This window comes from Amyelois transitella, chromosome 5 (genome assembly GCF_032362555.1).
Source record: "Amyelois transitella isolate CPQ chromosome 5, ilAmyTran1.1, whole genome shotgun sequence".
NCBI classification, from domain to species: Eukaryota; Metazoa; Arthropoda; class Insecta; order Lepidoptera; family Pyralidae; genus Amyelois; species Amyelois transitella.
Genome location: NC_083508.1, coordinates 5,213,886 through 5,241,337, shown reverse-complemented (window position 1 = coordinate 5,241,337; position 27,452 = coordinate 5,213,886). Strand labels below are relative to the sequence as shown.

General features: G+C 36.0%; 1 protein-coding gene and 1 long non-coding RNA gene across 10 annotated transcripts in view; one reads left to right on the top strand and one right to left on the bottom strand.

Annotated features, from left to right (window-relative positions):
* The window catches only part of LOC106139088 (serine/threonine-protein kinase tousled-like 2), a 36,456-nt gene extending 10,882 nt beyond the window's left edge, over positions 1-25,574 (top strand). For 3 of the 9 annotated variants that reach the window (XM_060954746.1, XM_060954743.1, XM_013340448.2), the window contains 15 exons: positions 2,363-2,448; positions 5,892-5,945; positions 12,516-12,606; positions 13,748-13,900; positions 14,600-14,760; positions 15,648-15,737; positions 16,121-16,261; positions 16,611-16,816; positions 17,125-17,356; positions 19,562-19,713; positions 20,265-20,408; positions 23,569-23,716; positions 24,007-24,257; positions 24,898-25,117; positions 25,360-25,574. In XM_060954746.1, the coding sequence (XP_060810729.1) occupies positions 2,377-2,448; positions 5,892-5,945; positions 12,516-12,606; positions 13,748-13,900; positions 14,600-14,760; positions 15,648-15,737; positions 16,121-16,261; positions 16,611-16,816; positions 17,125-17,356; positions 19,562-19,713; positions 20,265-20,408; positions 23,569-23,716; positions 24,007-24,257; positions 24,898-25,117; positions 25,360-25,560 (2,316 nt within the window). In that variant the 5' untranslated portion in view covers positions 2,363-2,376 and the 3' untranslated portion in view covers positions 25,561-25,574. The other 6 variants (XM_060954748.1, XM_060954747.1, XM_060954745.1 and 3 more) reach the window with 4 other exon arrangements.
* On the bottom strand, positions 425-8,070 carry LOC132904420 (uncharacterized). The gene is made up of 2 exons (XR_009657576.1): positions 7,867-8,070; positions 425-3,544 (listed from the first exon to the last, which is right to left on the bottom strand). It is a non-coding gene; the product is annotated as an uncharacterized LOC132904420 (long non-coding RNA).
* Positions 25,575-27,452: the final 1,878 nt, after the last annotated feature.

Here is a 27,452-nt window from a genome sequence, read left to right as displayed (position 1 = left end):
TCATAACAAACTTTGTTCTCGGGCATTCTTCTTATGTTCACTATTGAACATGTCTGTTGTTTGTTAAAACGACATTAATGACTGCAAACTGCATGTAGTAAATTAAATGTATCTCATTATACAGCTTTGTGATATTGACTGATAGGTAAAAGAACAATATTAACCTACCTACGTCATGAAATAAAATGAAACAAATGATTCATATAATATTTATTTATTTACTAATTTATGTACACAGAAAACATCGAAAATGATAACATATAATTTATTCTAAAAATATTTCGACAAGATATAACTGTTAAATAATATAAGCATTTTCAACTCTACTGCTACTTATGGTAGAACATGAACCAATTCATTGTGTTTTTTGCGACGCGACAGCTGATCAGGGTAGCAGTTGAATAACATTTTTTGTCTCACTACAAGAGGAGGGTTATTTAAATGTCAAGGTGGACGGTATGTTCGATATAATAAATTCGATCCAGGTTCTAAGGTGAACATGGTTTGTTTGGGTTAGATTTATGCTTCTTTGGTACAATGATACGATCTATAAAACTGAAATAACCAACCACCATCATCGTTGTAATATGGTGAAGAAATAATAAAAAAGCAAACTCCCTATATTAATGTTTGTTTTCATTTGATTAACCCTTTAAACATACAACACATAATCGAAACCGGCAAAGAGCCTAAGAGTCAACAGCCCATCCCAATCCCTATAAAATCAGTACACATATTTGTGCAAAATGTCTTTTCCTAGTACCTAGTTAAATAAATATTTATCTAGATTTGCTTTCATTTTTGAACAGTAGTGTGGCAGGCAGCGACATAAATAAATCAATAGTTTGTGTACATTCGTAACGTTTTAGGGACTTATATTTGACGAAGTTCATTGCGTCGACGCCGCGAAAAAAGTGTTATATTCTAATTATTTATACCAAACTACAACTTTTTAGTATAATAATTTAGTTAGGCTGGGGTCAAACATAAATATTTAGTTTGTTTTTATTTAATTGCATGTTAGTGAAATTGTTAGCATGTTGAACAAAATAATAATACTCTACAAAATAATAAATAATAATATTAAAAACATGATACATTTAGTACCTGGTAGGGCTCTGAAAATTATGCTTATTTTCGTGTCTTTTTATTTTATTTTCCTTATGCACTCGTACAAAATAAAGACTTTCTTCATTTGTCACGTGGTAACAGGCATCAAGGGTGATGTGATAGGTAAGGGGAGCGAGGGGAACGGGTCGCAACTCGCAAAGGATGGAGGTGAGATCATAGTGGCGAGTGGCTCGGGGAGGCGATCGATATGTACATTGAACATACATACGTACCTATATAAATAAGTACCTAAGTTCTCGCAACTCGACTGTCTGCTCCAGATACTGCGCTAAAACCCCGCCCCAGCCAACCACGACCCTTGTTGCTAAATTAAAGGCTTTTCGAACCTTTTGAATAAAAATTTGTCATGGAAATTTTGTTCATCTCTTGGTGTAAGTACTCTAAAAACATAGCTTGCCTAAAACTGTCTATTAAATTTTGCTTGAAAATGTATTTTTCCATCTTAATAAAGTACCTATTAGAAGTTCATATCGGTCCCCAGTTGCATCCCCAGTCAGTAACGTTGAGAGAGAGAGACAATGCGTTTTTCATCTTCTATGGGACGACTCGATAGTGAGGTATCAATACTAAATTTGTTTACAATTACAATATTACTGACTAGCTTTTGTTCGGAGCCTATGTTAATCCTGAAGGTCTTTCCTATCCCTGTGGAAAATTTTGTTCACTCAAAACCCCGGTTTTATTCGTTACAAACTCAAATACAAATGTTGTGTAAAAAACACTTGGTACGGTAGATGCAGATTAGGTCAAGTCTGTAGATTCTTTTGCCAGAGATCCGAAGCAGATATCATATCATATCATATCAAATGTACCAATAAATAAATAATGCTTAACTTTCTTTATAAATTAACTAAATATTTTGAATGTTCTTCATCTTCTTATTTATCATTAAAATTGGGATGAAAAAACTTTTTCAAAGTTATGTACATAGTTTAAATACTAACTGATGTTCTTACGGTGAAGGAAAACATCGTGATCGTGAATTAACTGGATGTGTAACCATGATCAATTCAATACGTGTTAGGTTTACCTGCAAAGATTACGAAGAATAGATTGGAGTCGCTTCGTGTAAGAAACCGACTCACACAATACAGGATCCATGGTCAAAGGCATATTCCTGGTTCGTCTCCAGTGTGATAAAGATAAAACCGGGACTAAAGCTAGGAGAAAGAAGAAGATAATTTTAAAATAGGATGTTAGTAATATACTTAGATGTTTTTTATGTTGGCAGGTCCTGGCGTCAAGATGGAGCACTTCCAAGCGGCTCTGGATCCTCGCAAACAGGAGCTGCTGGAAGCGCGATTCTTAGGCGCCAAGGTTAGATCTTATTTAATCACAATAAATATTTTTAAGGTGCTCAATTAAAATTCTTTATGAGCCAGGGAGGCAGTTTTAAATCCCACCTCGACTATGATGACTTTTCTAAATAGTTCGAGTCCTGTCATCGGTTACCGTGAGAAAACATGAGAAAACCTGCACATGCAGGAATATGGATGTATAAGTTATTCCTAGCAAATATTTCGGAGATCAAACGGGATTTGCTTCTTGTGAAAAACGTACTTACCCAACCCATCACCCGTCCTGGTTAATAACAAACACCCGAAACTAATTCTCTTATGAAACATAGCCTTTGTTCTAATTTATTTCTATGTAAATTTCATACAAATCGGTTCAAAAGATTTATTCGTTGCACCAAAATTTCCCCTTCTCTAAAAATTGACTTGTCCTTAATATCAATAGGACAAGAACAACAAATGTTTTCTGTGTATAATATGTTTTTAAGAAGTATAATATTCCCTTCATTCCCAAGGTTCACACAATTTAATGACGTGTGTGTGTATTACTTGAGAAAAAATACGATTTTATAAATATATATCTATTTCTCTTTAAGAAACAAGAGCCTAGAAACATGTCAACGTTATTGTTCATTTCAGTCATACTAAAAGTTGATTATGTAGTAAGTAATAATATTAACGATAAAAAATATTTTTAAACAAATTTAAGCGGGCGACTGATAAACTCTTAAATTCGCTTTAAGGAAACTTTGGTCAAGAATAGTAATATATAATAATCTTAAAAATAAATAAATATTTAAAACAAAGTATGGTTTGTAGAAAAAATAATGAAATATGATATGACATTGTAATTCTCGTGTTTATAAAATAATTTTAAAATGTTTTGCAAATAAAAAGAAGTACTTATTTATCAAAGATTGTTTACCTTTATTTGGCACGTAAAAATTGACTATACGTACGTTTCCTTTTGTAATATACTAACATCAGACATAATATTACATATTATCGATAGCACTAGTTGCGCTGTTATGTGTCATTGGGCTACGTCATATAAGATTCTTGTACCAGATCCATGCACGCTTACGTGTACAAAAGAAAATGGCCGCCCGTCGCGTTGGCTGTAAAAACAAAATGGCAATCAGAGATAAAACAAATTGAAACAAAAAAATTCCTATAATAATTGTAATACAATAATATTTTTCATTAATATTTTCAATGAGTTTTTACTTTAACACAAATTGAAAATTTAATTATAATCGGTCGTTATCTATTACAAATCGGTAAAAATGCATTGAACATTTAATCAAGAAAATAGGGTACACCCGACAAGGTTCACGCAGTAATGTCAGTAGGTAAACTTTTAGCGGTACAGGCCGTAAGCAAGTTCAAGACACAACGTTATCTAACTCAAAACATACGGCATCGACAATGATGTCGTGTCGTGTTGGTGTTTGGCGGTAGGTCTTAAGCACATTCATCTCTAAATAAATCATTAAAGTATCATATTTCCAGATACCATATTTATGACAACACAATAATGACTGTACGCTTTAACTATGTGTCGTATCTTCTTGTTCAAACTGGTCAAATGCGTTCAGGGTCACGCGCATTGCAGGTTTTAGTCATCGTCGTCGGTCGTCGCTAATCAGTATTCACACAAAACAAAGAAATTTCTCTCTTCCGATTTTTATCGACTTTACACTTTACCAATATTAGCTCAGTCTTTAAATTCATAATAGTTTTATCCTGTTATAATTTTTTTAACATCTCTTAAAACAATTATTTAAACAGTATAAACTTTAAATTAAAACAACAAATATTTGTATTTAGTTTATTATTATTAAAATTGAATTTTCACTTAGGTTAGGAGACATAACCTTAATTAAAATATCAAAGATGATATTGAGTAAGGAAATTGTTAGTGCTGCCAGAGTACAGACATTTTTAATTCCCCACCGTGACACTAAACTGCTGTAAAATCGATAACCTCCTTAACCTTTATTTTAACTCTTTAGCTTAACTCTACCCTCGGAGGAGGCAAACCGGTGAATGTGTTTCCCACTCGTTCTTTAGAATACAAACCGGTGACCATTCGGAATTCGTCATTTAATTTATTGATTTGGTACCAACTAATCACCTAGGTACGACGTATCGTTAATTTAATTTTTAATGATTTTTAGCTTTTTATTGTTTTGGAAGCATTTTTTTTTCTCAAATACATTTTCGTTGTTCCGACTCAGTTTATTTACGATTTTATTTCGATGTAGTGACGGATTTTCAACATTATAATTGTCGGACTAATTGTACGGAAGCATACTAATTAAATTTTACCCGTAGGTTAAGTTACGTAAGCCGAGTGGAATATTTATGTTGAATCACATTTTAAGGCACAAATAGTCACGTGGTTATTGATAGCGTACGACTACCACTTAGATATTTATAGTTGGCTTTCATCTGTAACTAATGTGTATGTTTGTATGCGTTGCGTACCCTTTCTCTGCTCAAGATTTTGAACTTCTACCCTTAAATCGTCATGTGGATACCCCTTAAAATGGTCTATACTCTATATTCACTGAATTTAGTTTTTTTGTAGAAAGGAAAATTTTCTCGGATTGAAGATGATTGGACAACACAAAAGTTTAAGTTATCTATACAGAATGTTTAATTTTACATGCTTTCAAGGCTTTCAAGATTTAGTATCCATTTGTCCCGTTTCTTCGATTGCTTGGAAATAATTATGTTATCTATCTCTCCTATGTTACTCCTTATATCTATCTTATCACTGTCAAATTTTATTAAAATAGAAATTTCCTTCGGACAGGTAAGGAAATTGAAACTGTAAAGAAAGATCTACATTGACTAACAAAATGGCGGACATACAAAATTAGCCTGTCGTAAATTGAGTGAGTTTAGGGACTTATCGATCTATTAATAGGTTAGCGTTTTTAGATGTTCTGTGCTAGAGTACTTTTGAACTCATACGAATGCAACATGTGTAACTATCCAAGTAACTAGCTGTGCCCGCGACTTCGTCCGCGTGGAATAGTTATTTTGGGCATCATTGAAGCCCTCAAGGATAATTTTCCCCGTTTCTTTCACATATTCCATTATTTCTTTGCTCCTTATAGTTGCAGCGTGATGTTGTCTATCAACGCAAAAAATAATTTTTCAATTCGAACCAGTAGTTCTTGAGATTAGCGCGTTCAAATAAACAAACAAACAAACTCTGCAGCTTTATAATATTAGTATAGATTTAAGAAAATTTCACTAATATCTTAGAAGTGCCATACCATATTTGACTAAGTAATGAAAATATTTTTATATTGTTCGAAATTTCATATTTGGTGCACTTTGACTTAATATATTTCATGTCTCGATACATGATATGGCAATTAGGCAAAACGAATTGTCTTTAACAGATAAATAGCTTTCTTTACATTGAGCGAAATAATCGCGTGTTCACAGGTGGGAGCACGGGAGATCCTAGTAGAAACCCAGCGTACTCCAGAGTTTAAGACGGTGAGTTAAACATGCATATTCTGTATGCAGTCAATTAATACCATCACCAACTAACAACCCTGATATACATAAATTGGGTTTAACAAAAAGATACAGAGAAATTGCGATTAGTATCGATTGATCTTAGTGTACGATTTGAGTGCGTCCCACCATCGCATGATGGCATACGTTAATAATAGACTTTATTGTGGAGAATCATGCGACGTTTACAACGCAAGCCCCCTTGTTATCGATTGAACTTCGTCAGCAAACATCGTTTGATATTGATTCACTTTGAAAGCGTGGGTGGCAGATATTATGAGTTTGTTTCACAGGGTTCTTTTACTGTTCTATTTTTTTTTTACTGGTTTATTGGCTAGAAACTTCCAATAGTCTATGTCACGACTTAACATCAAATAAGTACATATTTTAACACCACTTTAATCGCGTATGTCAAATGATCGTTGTAATAGGTTATAATTATCACGATCAGTTTAGTTCGTTGTACCGCTTTAATATAAACAGTACTATTAATAACAAACCTCGTAATAGCTTTAAATAAACAGGTTCTCTTGACTCGCTATTTGTGCTGTTAATTTTATATTATTATTGATATTGATTCATCAAAAATTAGACTAGTGTTACGTTCTTTGGAATACTTTTGCAAGATTATCAGACTATTACACTTCTACCCAAGCCAGGATATATTATTTGTTTAAATTTTTTTAAATTAAACAGACACAAAGCTATATTTACATAGTTAATTTTGTCAGTATAAACGCATGTACTTAAATATCGAAAATGAAAAATTATACCTATTTCATTCTTTATTTTGTCACCAAGCCGGAGTGAAATCTAATAATATTATTTTCTTAATCTGTTTTTGTTTACATGTGTGAAATAAAACTGAAATAATTTTCTACCGTGTTATTTTATGCCACGGTTGATATTAGTATGTAATTTGTTGTATGAACCGTTGAAATTGAACGCTAAGTCCGATAAAGGTAAGCAGACAATACTTATATCGAGCAAGAAAGTATGCCGCTTCGCATTGGCTGCACTGTAGCCAAGCTTATGTAGAGAAATAGGCAGTCTGTGAGCAGGCGACTCGGGGCCGCGAGGTCAGCGACACGCACGACTCGAATGACTCTTCTCAGAATGAAATCATGACACCGATTTTCTATTCAATCACTTTTTGTATGCGTTTTCGTGCATCACGTGTATTGAAAATTTTTAATATAATTTTACGTCGAACACATTAGATTGCTATCTATAAAATGTTTGACATTTAGGTAGGTAGCAACATATGCAGGTCTAGTTATTGCCATGACGTGTAGAATTCTGTAAACTATTTATGGGACAGCCTTAATTTTATCGAATTTAATCGTGTAAAACTCCTGAAATATTAATTAAAGATTTTAACTAACCTACTTATTATAAAACTATACCATGTTTTATGCGCTGCTTCTTACATACCATTTCAAATATAAACTGGTCCCGATGTTGTAGGGTCTGTCTGTACCACTACACAATAAGAACCAGTCCATATTATGCCTATACTTAGTAACATACCTACTTGCAACCTATCTGTACCCACTTATGTAGGATTACGTATGTGATTTAAGGTAGCAATCCACGTCTTGTCTCTTACAACAAGCACGATTATTCTGCACGGAGAGAAAGAGAAGTAGGCAAGTGTTATGTTCAGCCAGCCTGTTTGCACATTCGACGCGAAAGGAAAATTATAACATGGCGCATACGGCCACCGCCCCGCCTCAGCTACAATGTGCCGTCAAACCTCATTCCACTGCTTAGCCGCCCGGTTCCGCAGTTATTTTTACACAGCCCGACCTTTCGCACCGATCGTCACCGCACCGCAAACAAAAGGCATTTTCTTGCACGACCACTCACAGAAACAAAATAACTATTAAGTTTTCACTACATTTACACATTAGGTTTAATCCAAATCCATCGTTTACGTGCTCGTCGCATAACATCGTCGAAATGGTTGTGTGATGATGACATACGAAACGTGCGCTCGCATCAGCTGCCGCGGAGGCAATGAACGCGGGGCAGATCGGCGCGGCGTCGACGACGGCGCGGCGGGCGGCCCGTCAGCTGAGCGTCACGCCGCCGCGACATTGCAAGGTCCGCCCGAACAGCTTTGCCTGACCCACTGCGCTGCCTGTCCCGCATCACCGCCCATCATATAACGTCGTTACGTATTTCTATAATTGTATTCGGTTGTTGTTATTTTAAAAATATTTAGAAACTATTGGTTTTTCGTCCACCACAAGAATCAAATATCCACAAAAATAATCAAATCCCAGTACAGGATCATGGTTAAAATTCGCACCCCTAATTACCATTTCCCCAGGGCTTCACTTCCGTGGGACATCTGGCATGAAAAAACGTAAGGAATTAATGACATTACTTAGGTACTAACAAAACGTCTAGTACTTAAGTACTTTATACCAAAATGGCATCTATTACAATATATTGTAATACATATTTGCCGTATCAGTATTTTTATTGCATATCTAAACCTTCACGTGAGATATCAACAAACATTATCATGTGGATATTTTCTGTAAGTGTATTATTGTAATAAAAATAAATCTTTCCTGTAATGCCGTGTGGTTCCCGGCACCAATACAAAAAAGAATAGGACCACTCCATCTCTTTCCCATGGATGTCGTAAAAGGCGACTAAGGCAATTGGCTTACAAACTTGGGATTCTTATTTTAGGCGATGGGCTAGCAACCTGTCACTATTTGAATCTCAATCCTATCATTAAGCCAAATAGCTGAACGTGGCCATTCAGTCTTTTCAGACTGTTGGCTCTGTCTACCCCGCAAGGGATATAGACGTGACCATATGTATGTACTTTCCTGTAATAACTTTGCATTAAAACTCAAAATTTCTTCGCGCTGTGATATTTATGTCATCACAAAATAATAATATCATAATTTACTTAAGCGTAGCAGATTAATATACAGAGAGAATCCTTGAACACGGTTAAGTAAAAAACTTGGATCGTTTGAAATTCTCGAGCGCGACATACTCGTATTAAGGGAGGGTGAGTTAGTTTCATTGACCATTGAATTTTTCATACTTTATTTCATAAGGTAACCGCTACCTATTGTTTCTTCTTATGTTAACTTTGACGTAAATTATAGCCAAGACTATTACCCTCAAGTAATCCATTATATTTGAGGGTATCTGTCAGTCTAACAGAACTAGAAATAAATCAATATTGCAGGAACGGGCTCGAAATTCGTAGCTTCTAGCCTTGCATACTTGAGGCTGAAGTTAGTTGCGCTGAACCCTCCCCTTCTCGCACCTCACCCTGCACACCCCTTGTACTAGAAAATTGGGTTAAACAGCACGCGGCTGAACGCCGCACCGGAAGAGGGGATTTGGGGTCCGCAAAACTGCGCTTCCACAATGAATGTGGGACAGAGATGTGACTGAGTATTGATTGTCTTCTAAACTGAGACGTAGTTCATGCGACGCAATAAGTGCATGAGAATCTGCTATGCATGCATTTGCGCTTGTTTGGAAAGCTGCGTGTGCTGTGATTGGTTAAGTATATCTAAGTAATTCAACATGTTTATATCCTATGTGTAGAAAAGGTATTTTTGTTTCACGGGACATCAGGAGCCAGGTCAGCCCAGCTCCTTCTTCTGACACTTTTCTCATTCGAAACATCGGTAATTCAGAAGGCTGTGCGCGAAATATTTTACCTTTATAATCATTGATTCTTAAAATAGAGAAATTATGTTTTGAAAGAGTATCAGTCCCGACTGAAAGATCAGGAAGTAAGTACACTGTAGATCCAAGTAAACTGGTCTGTGCGCTTAAATCAAGCAAGTCTACTAACCTATGTATTATATAATATTAAAATACCAACTTCTTTTTTAATAAATAAAATTTTCGATAGTTATAAAAAAGGTTGACACGTATCTAGAGAATATGACATTTTATACACCTATTTTAAATTATTTTTGGTTCAATATAGTTTAAATAATATCTCATCCTGGGATGTTATTTTATTTAAACTATTAATACTACTATATTTTAAATAAACTTTTATTAAATTAAAAAATCCGAATTGCGAACGTATTTCAGCACTATGCCAATATTATTTTCGGTTTAATTAAAGTAACAAATTATACACTAAAAACTCTTTCGCTTTTAATTAATAATACAAAACATGTTCGCCATTTATGATAGGTAACCACATTTGCGGCCAGGTAATAAGCAACTACGAATATCAACACAGGTTGCCAACTCGCTAACTTTCCATTCGCTTGATGCTAGGTAGATACGCTAAAAATAAACCAAACAATAAGCACTGCGCAAGTTGATCAATGGTTGATTTGTGTTACTAAATTCATTATCGACTAATAGCTGTGATTTTTTTATATGAATTAACATTAGGTTATTAAATACTTGATACTTTTTAAAATTAGATATGTACGTATAAAATCTGAAGTTTTCGATTGTTGTGAGTACAGTTTATTGATTCTCTTATCACTAATTGAATATTACGTCAGTTAGCCTTCAAAAGTAGGTGAAACTTATATGTTATTAACTTGTTTTACTGCATATCACGTGGCCGTATTTTATTTTCCTTATCGTTTTGATCCAATCGAAATGCGCTGCGTTCGCAGGCGACTTTTGTTGCCGGCTTAATACAGGAGGTGGCGGCTATGAACAGGAGAGGAGGGGGCAAGAGGCACCGAAGGGAGTACATGCAGAGCGGCAACGTTCCGGCGATAATGCTAATATACCAGGCGTGCCTGTTTTATGTGTCTCTCTCTACCATTTGGTGTCGTACGTAAGTACAATGGTACTTAGGAAATGCAGTTGTATGCCTTATTAAATTTCTTTCCTTTTCATAGTTTTGGTGATAAGAGTTTTGGAAAATTTGCAATGAAATAATCTAGTTTCATAAGTTTATTATTAGAATAAGTTACTTTGTTATTCTCTCATACAAGATGGTGAGGAACAAAGTTAACTTAAAATAGTACATACCTACTTATTAAAGAAATAAATCACTTGAAACTTAAATTACTTTTGTATGCGCCAACCGTTCAGTGCACTCATAGTGTTGTACCCACTTGCAACCTTATTTGGTTTGGAAAATACAGACATCTTGATGGTATTTTCCATATACATATATATAAAATTAAATAATTTTCTATGTATATAAAACGATGCATTTAGCCTAGCCATGTAGCCAAATCATAAAATTCATAAACATTCCGGATACCTACATCTTCTAGTTATTTGTCAGTCTGTGACGTCATCTGGTAATACAGATGTAAAAAAAGCTTTTCACGCCTGTAATGTACAACTTTTTTTTCCACCACCAAACCAACCTCGATCGTGGATTGGGCTGGGTCTAAACGACCCAGGCCCGGCTATAATATTCCTCCTCCTCCATTTGGTAACAAATCGTTGAGTTTTTTTTAATGGTTCTTAATAAGACTTACTATTAGGTAGGTATACAATAATAGAAACGTTAATTTACTATATTTTATACCTATATCGGTACCTAATTAATTTGTATTTTCACATAAGAGGTGTAATGACCATGGATTTTAGTAAATTAATTTAAATACATAAGCATCCACAGTTTAGGTTTGTAGAATAATTATACGTAGATTGCAGTCCATTTGAGTTGGCATATGTGAGGCACGTATTCGTCGCGTTGTGTACAAAACTTTATCGCGCACTACTTGGTTAGGTATACATAAAAAGGTAAGAACATAGGCAGACATCTATACTATGTTGGTACATCGCATCACAAACGCCTACGTAACACGTCCAGTAAGCAGTTTGTTGTGAGGCACGAACGCCGATATCACGTACCCGTTCCCCGCGGTCGGTGGCATGCCGCCTGCCACCCGCCGTCGTTGCCACCTCATTGCGGGAACAATCCGGTCAACTCAGTTTAGATTATATAATTTAATTCTCAGTGAATGAGTATATTATATTCACCCAAGTAATATGACGCTTATTAAAAATCTCATTCCAGTTCCTCTTATTCATTGCGAAAATTGCACGATCGCAATCGCGGGCTGTTGACCTGCCACTCGGAGCGAATGCGAAATACTTAACTACATATTACCTTCGAGGTCATTTGTTGGCCAGTGTTTAGTTTGCAATAGCTATTGAATTTAATAAAACAGAACTTATAACGTTCATGCAAACATTTTTTCACAAGATCAACAATACTTTTGGCCTTGTATCCTTGTAAAATGGCGCCTCGCCCGTCGTTATTATTATTACATTCGGAGCAAACTTCGTGACGATCTCCATTTCCCCTCCCCTCTCTGCCTTTCCCTCCCACCTCGTCGCTCCCCGCGGATGCGTATCCGATTGTCGCGACTGGCGTTTACAACTTGTCAAACGAGTTATAGGTTATTTGAACAAAATTAAAATAATAAAATAATGGACACTAATCATAATACGTAGTTTGTGAGTATCAATAAGTAATTTTATGTGTAACAAACAGTATAAACGTGTGTTGTGGCTGGAAAGTGAACAAGTCATATGTAAAGACGCCATCTTTCTTTACAGATGTCAGCTGGGTCACAAATTCAGATGGCACCACAAACTACTGTCAACACGGGGCAACCACTACACAATCAGGACTCCAATATGAGCACAGGTAAAATTGTGATTTAGTGATTCAGTGCTGAACTGTGGAATTGTGATCAGTGTTGTGTTTACTACACGCCGCTGCCGGTCCCCACGGTCAAACATTTTAGTACGAACTTGCTAAGGGGCTGAAATCCAGTGTTAAAAACTAGATATCAATCGAAAAACTGTGACGTCATTTATCGTGTATGATGCCGGATCGGAACTGTGAAAGTGCCGTTTTTCCTCCCGTGTACCAAGATCAAGTGCTACAATGCACGACTATAAAAGTGGAGCTAACATAAACTATGTCGGCCTGCTGAGCTCCTTATCAAAAAGTGAGTTTATCTTATGGTTTAGTTGAAAAGTACTTTTAATTCTTCTTATATGTTACAAATAAGTAGGTATTCCAGCAATAAACACTCACCCTGATATAATTTGAGTTTGCACAAAATTTGTAAACAGAAATGTCACACTTCTTAAAAACACTAACAATCACTTCCATGATTTACAGAACCAAAAATGAATTTAATTATTTTAACGTTTTACAAATAAAACTATTTACCTAAAAGTTTTGTTGTCCACTTTGTCAAATTTCTTTCAAAAAATTTGTTTTGACAAGATGTTTTTGCATGGACACTGACTGACAAATTTTTTTCTTTCGCCGCCTTTGCCATGAAAAATCTCTCTTCTCTTGGGACACAAGTCTCCATTATATTGTCAAAGACAAAAGTAAACAAAAGACAAAAGTTTACAAATTTAAAAATAAATAATAGGTACCTATGTACATATTTTATGCAAAGAACATAGCAAGATAGATTGAAAATATTGCATTATTTTTTTACTAGAAAGTATTTATTTTTGTTATTTGCGTGGTAAAAATTACCTAAGGTATACCAATACATTTTATGTGTAGAAGATTGTTGATAAATAAATATTGTATTGGTTGTTTTTTCCATTATTGAAGTGAATTTTATCGTTTTTCGTTAATGTCTGTTGCTATTGATATAAGTATCACGAAAAAGCAAGCAACCTGCTCTACAGCATATCTGAATAACATATTTTTTTTGCTGCTCTTGCAATCAACCCGAGGAGACCACTATGCCGATTTGGTGAAATTTAGATTCGTAACAATAATTGTATATTAAAATGTTAAGTTATTTGCATTCCAGGTTCGTCGCATAGTGATAAAGAAGTAGATGCGTTAACTCCTGAAAAGTCAGCTGCTATGCGAGGATCCAATAGTGCGCCAGGGGCTGCATTGGTGCCGCCGAGCGGTGCTACTCCCACTATTGCTATGCCAGAAAGAAAACGAAAACGGAAAGGTAATTTTTTACTTTTGTAAGTACGTTACCATTGCCTTTACATAAAATAGATATAGCATTTAAGTTACACATCATAATTTTGTCACTCAAAACTTAAGTTGTCAAAGGTTGATGTATCAGTCATATAAAAGTTTGTCAGGTTCTAAGAACAAAGGGTAGAATACAGCAGCCTTTGCCACTAATAACTATTATTTGAGAGAAAATATGCACATTCAGGCAACTGAGTCTGTCACCATGAGTCTTGGCAAGCTTTCAGAGGTCAGTCGAGAGTTGCTTTGTATAAAAACTTTGATTTAAATCAGGATCATGGTCACAGGCAAACACCAAGCTCATCACCAGACAAGACAGAAGAACACAACTAGAATTAACTCCAGAGCAATGATGACTATAATATTGTTTCTTCTGTCAATTTACCTATTTTCTGTCTTATTTTTGTACATGAAAATGAATTATAGATAAAAATAGGTAGATTGTCACATTGAAAAGTAGTTACAACCATGTTTACCTAGATTGTTATGTAATAATGGAATTGCCTAAAAAAGAATCCTAATTTTAAAAGCCTTGCTATGAATTGACTTCTTCAACTTGCACAGCAGCTAGGATAGCTGGCACACATTACATTTTTACTTCACCACTACCAGACCACCATGAAAACAGTATGTTTATTCATATCATTAATGTTTTTAACTTATGTTTCAGGAGAAGAAGGTGTTGGTGGTGGTGGGGGTGGGGGTGGCAAACAGCGGCATAACTCTTCAGATAAAAATATTAGGGAATATTTCTCTAAGCATCCCTCGTCAAGCCCTGGACGGCACACTGGTGCCAAATCGCCTTCACCACAAGGAGCCAATTACCCTATGGTGACTTTTGGAATATATTTATCTTTTGCAAATACCAATGTGAATGCAAAGCTGTATATCTTGTCTCTGGAGCATGTTTTGTTAAGACATTGATTTTTTGAAACTTGTTCATTGGCAGACCCCAGGCTTCTCCCTAGGGAGTTAAGGAAGGGATAAGTGTAAGGGAGAGGTAACAAATCTCATAAATGATCTTTTTGTATTCTGTGACTTTATATAAGAGATAAAGATTTACATGGTAGTTGTCAAAATTGACTTTTATTCATATGCAATACTGTGAAGTAGTATCTGAAAACAATGTTCTATGGTGAAGGAAAACATCATGATGATATCCTGTTTTACATTCTGGAAATTTGGTGTATAACCATGATCAGTTATGAGTGAGGTTCCCCTGCAAGGACTACAAATTCAGACTGGAGTCACTTCATGTTAAAACTTGACTTACCCTGTTCAAGATTGTGGTCATACGCAAATCCTGGGCTCCTTTCCACAGAGATTAATGTTATTTGAGCTTGCCTGCACCTTTTTGTCATCATTCATATCCAGACTTCCAGACTAATATTATAAATAGAAAATATTTTTATTTTTGTTTGTAATGAATAAACTCAAAAGCTACTAGACTGATTTTGTTTAACTTTGGCACAAAGAGTGTGACATTCAGGAGTAATATATGCTATAGCTTTTTTCTGGAAATGCCCACAGGAGCGAAGCACATTTCCTAATAAAAAAACCATGACTTATGTCTGTAGGATGTTCAATATTCTGGGTTAAGTGTTTCTATGTGCCAGGATGACAATTTGGTGGCTTGTTTGTGGAAAGTAAAAAAATGTAGCCTATATGCCCTCCGCTAAAGAGTCATGAGATTATTTACTGTGTGTATCTTTCCACAGTACCCACCGTCACCCTCGTCGCTGCTGCCGACCGGAGCGAGTTTTTTAAGTTCTGCCTCGCAGCAGCGGCACACATCTTCTGTAAAACAGGTATTACCCGTTTATTTATGTTTGACATGTATTAGCTTATTCAAATTTATTTTACAATTATATTCAGTGTTATCATAACTAGAGTGACAAATCACACAGATTAAGCTAGACGTAAAGTGATTTATATGTTTTTATGGGATACCAACTGGGAATAAAACATTTTATTTATTCATAGAAACTCATATTCTGGCCAATCAGAAAGAAATAAAGTTATCCTGCATGATATAATTATTGAATCCAACCAGAGCCCTTGGTTGGTTTAAATAATTTGTGTTAAAAAAATGTGTGTTTCATCAGTTTTTGTCAAGGTTTTTAGCAAAATACCTTAAATATTCTCTTTAGTGATTTTTGATATTTTCTTTATTGTATTTTGTTATTTATAGGTTCAAACAGATTTGACATGTCAGAGGATACAAGAGTTAGAAACTCAAGCATCTTCTGATTTAGAGTTAAGAAATAATAGAATAGAAGAATTAACAAGAAGTAATGAAGAACTGAAGCATCAAGTGCAAGCACAGAGCAAGGTTAATTTTTTTACTAAACCATTTGTATTTTTTATTCAGAATACTAAGTTACAACGACTTTGATTGAATGGAATTTATTATTTAAATAATTTTCGATAAAATAAATGTAATCTTTTTTAATCGTGGATCTTTAGCGTTTAGTTTCGTTAGTACCCTGCATATAAGCTAATATATTAGTACTAATGTCATCAAAATGTGTAAACGTAAACAAGGAAACTAAATTCTCCCAAAGCACTGCCGCGTAGCTGATATTATATGTATTTTTAGGGTAAAAGTCAAAAATATTATAATATTTTGTCATTTAGTATTATAACGAATCTTTATTAAAATTTGATAACCATTTTTCCAGGTAATAGAGCAACATAAATCACACATCAACAAGTGTATAGAAGTTGTTAAGAAATTGTTAAATGAGAAGAGTACTATAGAAAAAAAGGAAGCCCGGGCGCGGTGTATGCAGAATAGGTTAAGACTTGGTCAGTTTGTTACGCAACGGGTAGGGGCCACCTTTCAGGAGAATTGGACTGATGGATATGCGTTCCAAGAACTAACAAGGTTGGTAAAGTTTATTAGTGCTTAATATTTTTATTTTAATAATTCATATTCGCAATGCTTGTCTTTGCGAACACGACACGAAATGCGACAAATTGCAGTTTATTCCTAATAACTACTTATATTAAATAGTCAGGAATACTTTAAGCCGACGAGCAATGTGAATCTAAATGAAGCTAAAGAAAAATGCAGATATTATGGAAAATAAAATAGATTTAGCTCTGTATATCACTTTATAACAGAGACGTGATTTTAAGTGTAAATCATACTAAATGTTTATTTGCACATTTTTATTTTTTGTTCACCCACAGGCGGCAAGAGGAAATAACGGCCGAGAAGGAGGAGATCGACCGTCAAAAGAAGTCGCTGTTCAAGAAGCGGCCGTCCAACAGCGAGGGCGGGTCGGGGCGCGGCAAGCGCAGCGCGGCCAGCACGCCGCAGCCGCCGCTGCACAACGGCACCGACGCGCCCACCTTCCTCAAGCCCGACCCGCTGCCCAGCATGACCTGGCAGGAGTACTACGAGGCCGACGAGATACTCAAGGTGGGGATACTTATTTTTCTCGGCACTTGTATCAAAGTCACACTTAAATTTATCCCTTATTTTTATTTTGGTTGGATTTTTATTTATTTCTACACATACGAGGGTGGTTTGAAAAGTTCTCGGCCTAACCTAGATTTGAGGGTAGAATAAAAATAAGAATATACTCATTCGATAGATTGATTCTTTATTTACAAGTGTGTTAAATTTCATTGTGATAGGTTGTGTGATTATTTTTTTACGATTTTTTGTTTGAGCTAATCTGACTCTCTACCGGAAAAATGGAAAAAACCGAAGTAAGAGCCGTGATTAAATATTTCGTCAAAAAAATATGACACCTAGCCAAGTTAAGGAAGACATGGATAACACTTTAGGTGAATCTGCGCCTTCGTATTCGACGATAAAAAAGTGGGTAGCTTTATTTAAACAAGGCAGAGAAAGCGTCGAAGATGACCCTAGGAGCGGAAGGCCTTCAACGTCCACCACGCCAGAAATGATCGATAAAATCCATAAAATGGTTTTAGACGACCGCAGATTAAAAGTGCGAGAGATAAGTGACACTATAGGGATCTCAACCGAGCGAGTATTTAATATTTTAACCAATGAACTTGGAATGAAAAAGGTTTCGGCAAGATGGGTGCCGCGTTTCCTGACCGCCGAACAAAAACTCAACAGAGTTGAAATTTCAAGTGAGATTCTGGCCTTGTTTAGGTCAAATACCGCCGATTTTTTGAGAAGATTTGTTACCACCGAAATTTGGATACATCATTATATTCCTGAAACAAAAGAACAATCAAAACAGTGGAAACATAGAGGTTCTCCGCCTCCAAAGAAGGCCAAGGCGATAAAGTCTGCAGGAAAAGTGATGGCATCCGTGTTTTGGGATTACAAGGGAATAATTTTTATTGACTACCTCCCGAAAGGACAAACTAATACAGGCCCATACTATGCTAACCTGTTGGATAAATTAGCAGAAAAAATCCGTGAAAAACGCCCGGGATTGGCGAAAAAAAAATCCTTTTTCATCAGGATAATGCACCAGTGCACAACGCACATGGTAATCTTTTATACTACTATTTAGTAGTAATTGATTCGGTGCGCTAAAAAATAGTATTAAGGTAACCGCAGTCGTCGTCGCCCGCCGCACGCGTTTCATTGGTCGATAACAATCGATTGACATCGATGATTATCGACTTTTATCGACTGCATTAAACAATCGACTGATTCGATAACTTTTAGTAGTAATCGCCCATCGCTAGTGCACAAGTCAGTTGTTGCAATGGCTAAACTCCATGAACTGCGTTTTGTAGTATTAAACCATCACCATTATTCACCGGATTTAGCACCATCGGACTATTATCTGTTCCCTAATTTGAAAAAACACCTGGCTGGAAAGAAATTTTCCACAAATGAAGAGGTCATAGCTGAGGCGGAACGTTTTTTCGACGAGTTGGAAGAATCGGCCTATAAGAGTGGCATAGAAGCCCTAGAATATAGATTAAATAAGTGTATTGAGACAAGAGGGGATTATGTAGAAAAATAAAAATATTTTTTTGTTTATTTATCGTTGTTTTCTTAGACGGGCCGAGAATTTTTCAAACCACCCTCGTATATCAAGTCTTTATACCTCACGTGATAAACGAAGCTAGTGAGAATCTCAAAAGTCAGGCTCTTTCTTTTCTGAACACACGAATATATTATCAAGTCTTTATCCTTTACGTGGTAAACACAGTTTATAGTAATAGTTGAATGAAATGGCTTAATGATGGAATTTGAAGATTCTACAAATTCAAATGTAGTTATTGTATTTTTTTATATTTGGTTTTGTTGTAAACCCAACTTTAAATACTTACAAGTAGTATTTAATGCAATCACCACCTTCGAAATAAGTGGCTGACAAGCAAATACCTAATTTGGGCATGACACAAGTCTCTGTCGCCTATTTCGTGATTTCTTTATTTGGTCAATGGTGAGTGAAGTTGAAGTAAAAGTTTCTTGATTAAGTATACAGTAAAGTACCTATTAGTTACACTGATTTTGATATCTGATTTGAACTGCAAAATGTGCTGTTTATCACAGTATGAAAGTTTTGTTCTTTGTCAGTTCAACACCCTTAGTTTACATACTCATTAACTTATTACAACCATTTTGTGAAGAAGTTATGTTTAAAAATCAATTAACTTTATTATGTAAATATTTTATTTACAGTTAAGACAAAGCGCGCTAAAAAAGGAAGATGCAGACTTGCAGCTAGAAATGGAGAAGTTGGAGAGGGAAAGAAATCTTCACATTAGGGAACTAAAGCGGATACACAACGAAGACCAGAGTCGTTTTTCACAACATCCCGTTTTGTCAGAGCGGTGAGTATTTTTCATAATAAAAGAGTATTTTTATTTTGTTTATTATGTATCCACCTTAAGATATAGATTTATGACGAGACACTTCATAAGAGATGTTTATCAACTCATTCATGCAATGTATTAATGTATAATTTGATCTTCAGCTCTGGCATGCACTTAATTAATGGGTTGTACTTTTATAACCATGGACTTTCTTCGGTAGAAATAAGACGCTAGCTTCCTTTTCAAAGAACAGAATGGAACGGTATTTAAAACCGAGACAGAATCCCATTAAACAGAACGAAACACTCTTTAACACGGACACCTTAAAGGGTACTGGTACTTCGCCCAAACAAATTGACCGCTGGTAAGAGAAGATGCAGCAGGTGAAGAAACTCTTTCAGTATTGGCCTACTCGCCAGAAGAACTTTATATTCTTTTCTCATTATTTATTTTTTGCCATGATTTGTACGATTCAGATATACACCTTATATTAACGATAGGTTTCCACACGTTTACTTCACCTTAAGAGCACCGGTACCATTTATTTTTACATGGAATATTTGCACCAGATACCTGCTGCTGATGTTACTGGGCAAGGGCGGGTTCAGCGAGGTGCACAAGGCGTTCGACCTGCGCGAGCAGCGCTACACCGCCTGCAAGGTGCACCAGCTCAACAAGGACTGGAAGGAGGACAAGAAGGCCAACTATATCAAGTGAGTGTGTACCCGCTGCTTTATATTATACGTGTATTTATGTCGATTAAAAAAGCTTATATTATGTGGAAGGCGAGTTTTGAGGGAAAAGAGCAGCGAATGCAGTGAAATATTAATTATACATTATCAATTGTGTATTATCAATTTTATTCTTTGATATTTTTTATAAATTTAGTTCTGGTAGCATCCTTATGAACGATGACTATGAATTTTGTTAGTGTTTAGCACATTAATACAAATACATTATCTCCTGTTGCCGAAGATCTGACAGTAAACGATTTTTGGAAACTAACATTCTTGCGGTAAATAAATTGGAATTTTCGATTTAAGAGATCGGTATATAAAATTATATATTTATTATATCCCCAGCCTTAAAAAGTAAGCCAAAGGGAATTATTAAAATATTTATAAATAAAAATATTTGTCTGCAATCAGCGATAAGGGGCGCTATGAGCGTACATTCTTTATCATATTGTTAATGTATTTATTAAGTATGTAGTAACAAACAGAATCATGATAAGACTTAAACTATACAACAATGTAGGATATAATGTTAACTAAAAAAATTTAAAATTTCTTATAAAAAGTTGCAACTTATTTCACAGTCTATGAATAATTAACAAAGCAAGCAATTAATAAAAAAAAAACTTCTTGTTTCTAAGTCATGCTCAAGCAACAAAGAATTTACCATCTTTTTGTTTGTTACGGGTGAACGCGTAATAAATATATACCGTAGAGTTTATTATATTATGACTCAACCATACCATTTTTTGATAGGCTATCTATACATTAACCTAGGTAATAAGAAAATAAATCCTCACCACATCAATATCAATTAAGTATTTGGATATCTATGAGCATGACAGATTTAAAAATAAAAAGAATATTTTCTCGCTAGTACACGGAAGTTCATTACAAACAATAGGTACTTCATTAAACTAATTATAGTTCTAGGCTGATAATATAGTCACGGAAGATGACAGTTAAAATTACCGGCCGTTCGTCAAGTTTTTAACCCTACAGCGCATACAGTTCCACATCTGGTACAGATAAAATAAATAAGTCTACTGTTCGTTTAAAGATACGTAGCAACATTTATCGACCGACGGAATAATCTTTAAACACTTAGCAACGATTAAGTAATTGCAAATGTCACTAGATGGCGTTAGCTATCGAATAATGTTGTGATTCTTACAGAGTTTGAATGATCGATGCGAGTTCGTGTTTTACGTAAATTGAAAAATCTAAATAAAATAGTTTTTGTAAGATTTTGAAGCGGATAAAAATATATTTACATTAGAAACAGTGTATAATAAACGAAGGTAAGTAATATTTTTTTTAAATATTACTATTTTATGTAAAAATACCAACTTATTTAAATGTTCCAGATATGGTACACCATGCATTAATTCACTTCTAATATGTTGTTTCGGTTTGATTTCATTACAGATTATGGCGAAGAAGGTATTATCTGACGAGTATATTGAGCAGTATTTAAATATACCCTCAGGGAGTGAAGACGGTCTAGACTTTTCAAGTGCGGAAAGTGATGATGACATGGCGAGAATCAGGGAAAACTTGAACCAAATGAGTGCAGATAGTGACTCTGAAAATGATATTGAGCCTACCAGGTATGCACCATCATCTTCTACTAACTGTAGTACTACCCTCGCCGAAAACAACTCCTCCGCCGAAATAAATCCTCGACCCAACATTTCAGAGCCAAGTACGTCATCACGCCAAAGTAGAAGTTCTATCACTATGCCAGTTACCAGAAATCGGATTTCGGAAAGAAAGAAAAGAAATTTAATATGGAAAAAGAAATATTTACAGGCTGAACATAGCTGGCTTCTAAACAAGAGGGTGGGAGAACAGAAGAATGGGCCAAGTGCGATTAAATTAAAAGATTTCAAACTGGAAATCGCTAAAAGTCTTTGTATGTGTGGACCATCATTACAAAAAAAAAGAGGAAGACCGTCTTCTGCCACTGACGACGCGTTGGAGAAGAAGAAAAAAAGAAATGCAGCAATCCTTCCCCCTCGAGATGTCAGACTGGATAAATTTGATCATCTGCCTATATGGAACCAGAAAAGACAACGCTGTAAATATCCACAATGTAAAGGGAAAACTTATATATTTTGCGAAAAGTGTCGTGTTGAGTTGTGTTTGAACAAAGACAACAATTGTTTTTATAAATTTCATCAATAAGTAGAGTAACTGTAACTATAAAACTAAATATATGATTATGTTCATTGTTCCTGATTATGAGCCAAATATTAGTGTTAATGCATACTGTACCACATATGGAACAGATTTAAAAAAATAAATATCTTCTTAAATAATATTTTTTTATTATTATTATTATCATTTATTATGTCTAGACGCTATATAGAACCACATATATTTTAATGACAACATTTAAAAAAATCATGCATTGTAGGGTTAAATGCACACGTTCTTATTTTTCTATATTAATTTTAAGTTGTGTTACTCCCATTGTAACTGGTTTTATTTGGGCTAGTTTTTTTTTTCTTATATAAAATATGAAACTTACAAACTATACTATCAATCGAGCAATATTTGTACTCACTCGCATTCTCGAAAACGACTAGGTAACAATTTCGTTATATAGGTACATACGTGGTATAAAATCTATTTTGCTAGATGCCATTCCTGGGAAAATTCGTTGTTTTTATATTTTCACTCTTATTTTTTTTACCCAAAATATTTCTTTATACAAGATGGTTGCTAGGCAACGTTAAACCATTGACAAATTAGTCCCTGGCGTGAATAATTACCAAGGTTCGATAGTTTTTGTTTTTTCTATTTCGTATAGTCTTTCTGAGGTCCACAGAGCACCGCTCGGTCAACCAGGTACTACATATCCTCGCGTCTATATCCCTTGCGGGATAGACAGAGCCAATAGTCTTGAATCAATAGGGTAATAAGGTATAATTACAATTGTCTATGTAAACTTATATTATGTATATATTAAAATGTTCTCGCTAACCTATAAACTTCTATATTAATAATTTATAACAGCTATGTTTAAAAATATGAAAACACAAATTATAACTCGTGAAGTTAAATTGGTCTTTAAATATAAATTAATATTGTAACCCAATTTTTGTGTACAGTACCGTATTCCACATGATTCTAGACACGCGCTGAGAGAGTACAACATTCACAAGGCGCTGGATCACCCGCGCATAGTCAAGCTGTACGATGTGTTCGAGATCGACGGGAATTCCTTCTGCACCGTGCTGGAGTACTGCAACGGGCACGATCTTGACTTTTATCTCAAGCAGGTACGTTTTATCATTGCCTTTATATGTATGTACCGTGCTTTAACCTACTTAAAAGTATGAAATTTTTGTGTATGAATATATTAATAGATAAGATAGGATTGAGTGAATCATCATGTAAATTATGTCCTTTAAGCTGGTTTCTGCTATTGATCAGTCTTTAGCCGCAAAACTAGAATTAAAAGTAACTTTTTTTTTTCGCAACATCAATTATCCAGTTAAACGGATGTTCATAATGATTATCTCTGTATTAAATAGAAAGATTATTAAAAAAAACATTATTAAAATTGCAGCACAAGACAATCCCCGAGCGGGAAGCGCGCTCGATCGTGATGCAAGTGGTGTCGGCGCTGAAGTATCTGAACGAGATCAAACCGCCCGTGATCCACTACGACTTGAAACCCGGCAACATCCTGCTCACGGAGGGCAACGTGTGCGGGGAGATCAAGATCACGGACTTTGGCCTGTCCAAGGTCATGGACGAGGAGAACTATAACCCCGACCACGGCATGGACCTCACCAGTCAGGGCGCGGGCACTTATTGGTGAGTGAAATAAGTTTATACTCTCTTGTTTTTTATAAAAGCCTTGCAACAACGGAGGAAAACGTGTGAGGGAGATCATGATCACAGATTCGGATTGTCCAAAGTGTTGGCAAGGAAGTGAATGACGTTGATTTTGAGAATAATTGATGCTCTCTAGCGTCTTCAATCATTTTTAATGCGGTTATTCTGTATGTAGTGCTAATATTGTACTGTTGTGACCTGAGAGTATGAATAAAGTAAATATCGAGTTGTATAAAATAAATGTTAAAACAGCTGTAGACATTGAAAGTATAGGCGAGAGCCTGAGCGTGTTCGTTTTGCACAATTATCAATGTACTTAAAAAATCCTGTTTCCTGCACTTTAGAATTAAACAACACCATATCTTCCCCATGGATGTTGTACGCACATGGAAGTCGACTAAGGGATACGCTTACCTACTTAGGATTCCTCTTGTTGGTGATGGGCTAGCAACCTGTCACTTTTTCAATCTGAATTCCATCATTATTCATTCAGTCATACAACTTATGTGCTAAGCGTGGCCTTTCAGGCTTTCCAAGGCTTTTGTTTACCCCGCAAGGGAAAGAAACATTTCTATACGTATGTATGTATTAATGATTAAATAATTTAAATTTTACACAGGTACCTGCCGCCCGAATGTTTTGTAGTCGGCAAAAACCCGCCAAAGATCAGTAGTAAAGTGGACGTGTGGAGTGTGGGCGTGATCTTCTACCAGTGCTTGTACGGCAAGAAGCCGTTCGGACACAACCAGAGCCAAGCCACTATCCTGGAGGAGAACACGATCTTGAAGGCCACAGAGGTCCAGTTTGCCAATAAACCTACAGTTAGCAATGAGGCTAAGGTTAGTTTATTATTATTTCGTGTTTTTATTAGAAGGTGCTTCCAGTGTGATATTGACTAAATTTGATATCCTAAGCCTTTAAAGCATAGCGCTGGAAGGTGCAACAGGAAACACGCAAAAATGTGAGAGAGAAATATCAATTTATTTTGTCGCGGTTCGTGCCATGCGATGGCTTTGCCTATCTGGTAAAGCATAAAGAATGTAGTGAGAGTATTGACAGTAACGTTTGTCGTTTGTCACAGAGTTTTATCCGCGCGTGCCTGGCGTACCGGAAGGAGGAGCGCATCGACGTGTTCGGGCTGGCGCGGCACGAGTACCTGCAGCCGCCCACGCCCAAGCCGCGCGGCGCGGGGCTGGCGGCGCCGGCGGGCGCGGCGGCCCCCGGCGGCGCGCCGGCCGCGTTCGCGGCGGGCCTGTTCGGCGGCGCGGGCTCGTCGTCCTAGCCGCGCCGCCGCCGCCGCGCGCGCGCCGCGTCGCCGGCGGCCGCCCGCTGACGGGCGCGCGCGCGGCGGCCGCGGCGGCTCGGCCCGCCGTCGCCGTCGCCCCGCCGCCACTACTTTAGTTTCCAAACTGATATCCGGAGTTGTAAAATGACTAAGTATCGTTTACAGATTAAATTGTTTAAGATTATGCTTACTGTTGACTGTATTTATTGAGCGGGTGATAAAATGTGATCCTCCATTTATGAATGGTTTCATCCTTTTATCACTAGAGAAAATCCTTGGGAGTATCCCTTGAATATTATATAAGTTATCCCTATTAAAAAAGTTAAAAATATTGGAAATTTGGATCTTTTATTTTCATTTCCTACTTCTTAGTAGTAGGTAGGTACCTAAAATGTAAACAATAATTTATTACGAAACATTTACATACTTCGTCTCGATACATTATTTACCTCTTCTTCTCTTTGTGACGATTGCCCCGCCCCGGTTACATCCTCATTTCTGGAAAGCCCGGGTTGCGCCTGGAACTAAAGGGATGCACCGACCTCTGGACCATAATACTGGATTTAGTGAATCAGATTTTTACACGAAGCGACATACTTTTAGCTATAAGCCACTAAACTTTTTACCATATTACGTTGTCAATGACTTCAAAGAATTAGTCTACTTTTCGCCACCAAGCCAACATATCTATGGGGTCATACTTTTTATGAGAACTGGTTTCAGCGTAGGGGTTATTGGTTTCTCCATATCACCAGGAAGCGTCGCACTGCCAATTTTGTGAAGTTGGCCTTGTTTCGGATCCCTGGGTTTTGTAGAAATGTTGGCAGCGCCTCCATTCTATATTGCACCATAAGAGAAATATACATAACAGCATAAGAGGCAGAGATGGTACAAAGGCAGACAGACTTATCGCTAATGCAATAATTAGGTTTCCATACATTCTTTGAATTGGACGTGCACAATATTTCTTGCTTCGATTATTATATAACAGGATTACTCCAGCAGGAATCGTTTTTTCGGTATTTATCCGTACGCATACAAATTATTCATTTCGGGCACATCCACAGCTAATCGGGCACTAATTATATGTTCAACTCATATCTCTTTAGGAGCTACTTTCGTGTTGTTACACAAAGTTTAAAATTTTTAAGTGTCCTCAATTCACTTGCATCTTTATATATTCACACGGGGGTGATCAACAGAAAAAACATATTTTTTTAGTTGTTTTTTTGCTAGTTTACTAAATGAGTAATGAGTAAGAGAATAAGAAAAAAAATTGAATTTATTAAAAAACTGGAAGGCTGCGTTCATCTTAATCCCATCGCCTAATAAAGAAGAAGCTCAAGTTCGAGCTCACTTGATTGATTTACAATCTGCACGTAAAGAGATGCAGCTGTAAGTACCCATTAGTACAGGAAGTAATACATACATACATATAGTCACGTCTATATCCCTTGCGGGGTAGACAGGGCCAACAGTCCTGAAGAGACTGACAGGCTACGTTCAGCTGTTTGGCTTTATGATAGAATTAAGATTCAAATAGTGACAGGTGCTAGCCCATCGCCTAAAATAAGAATCCCAAATTTAAAGCCTATCCCTTAGTCGCCTCTTACGACATCCACGGGAAATGATTATTTATTCCTTATGGGGTAGACAGAGCCAACAGCTTCAAAAATTCGGTAAGGTCACATTCAGCTGTATTCATTATTATTATGTGAGTATCTTGTTTAGATGTAAAGATTGTGGAGAATACCTACCTTTCTTTTATTTGGATTCGGTCTTCATCTTTTATAGGAAGCTTTTTTTTTTTTTTTTTTAAATCCATAGTTTTTATGTTCCATTTAATTAACTAACGCTTATGAACTATTCGTATTATAATTTGAATTAAA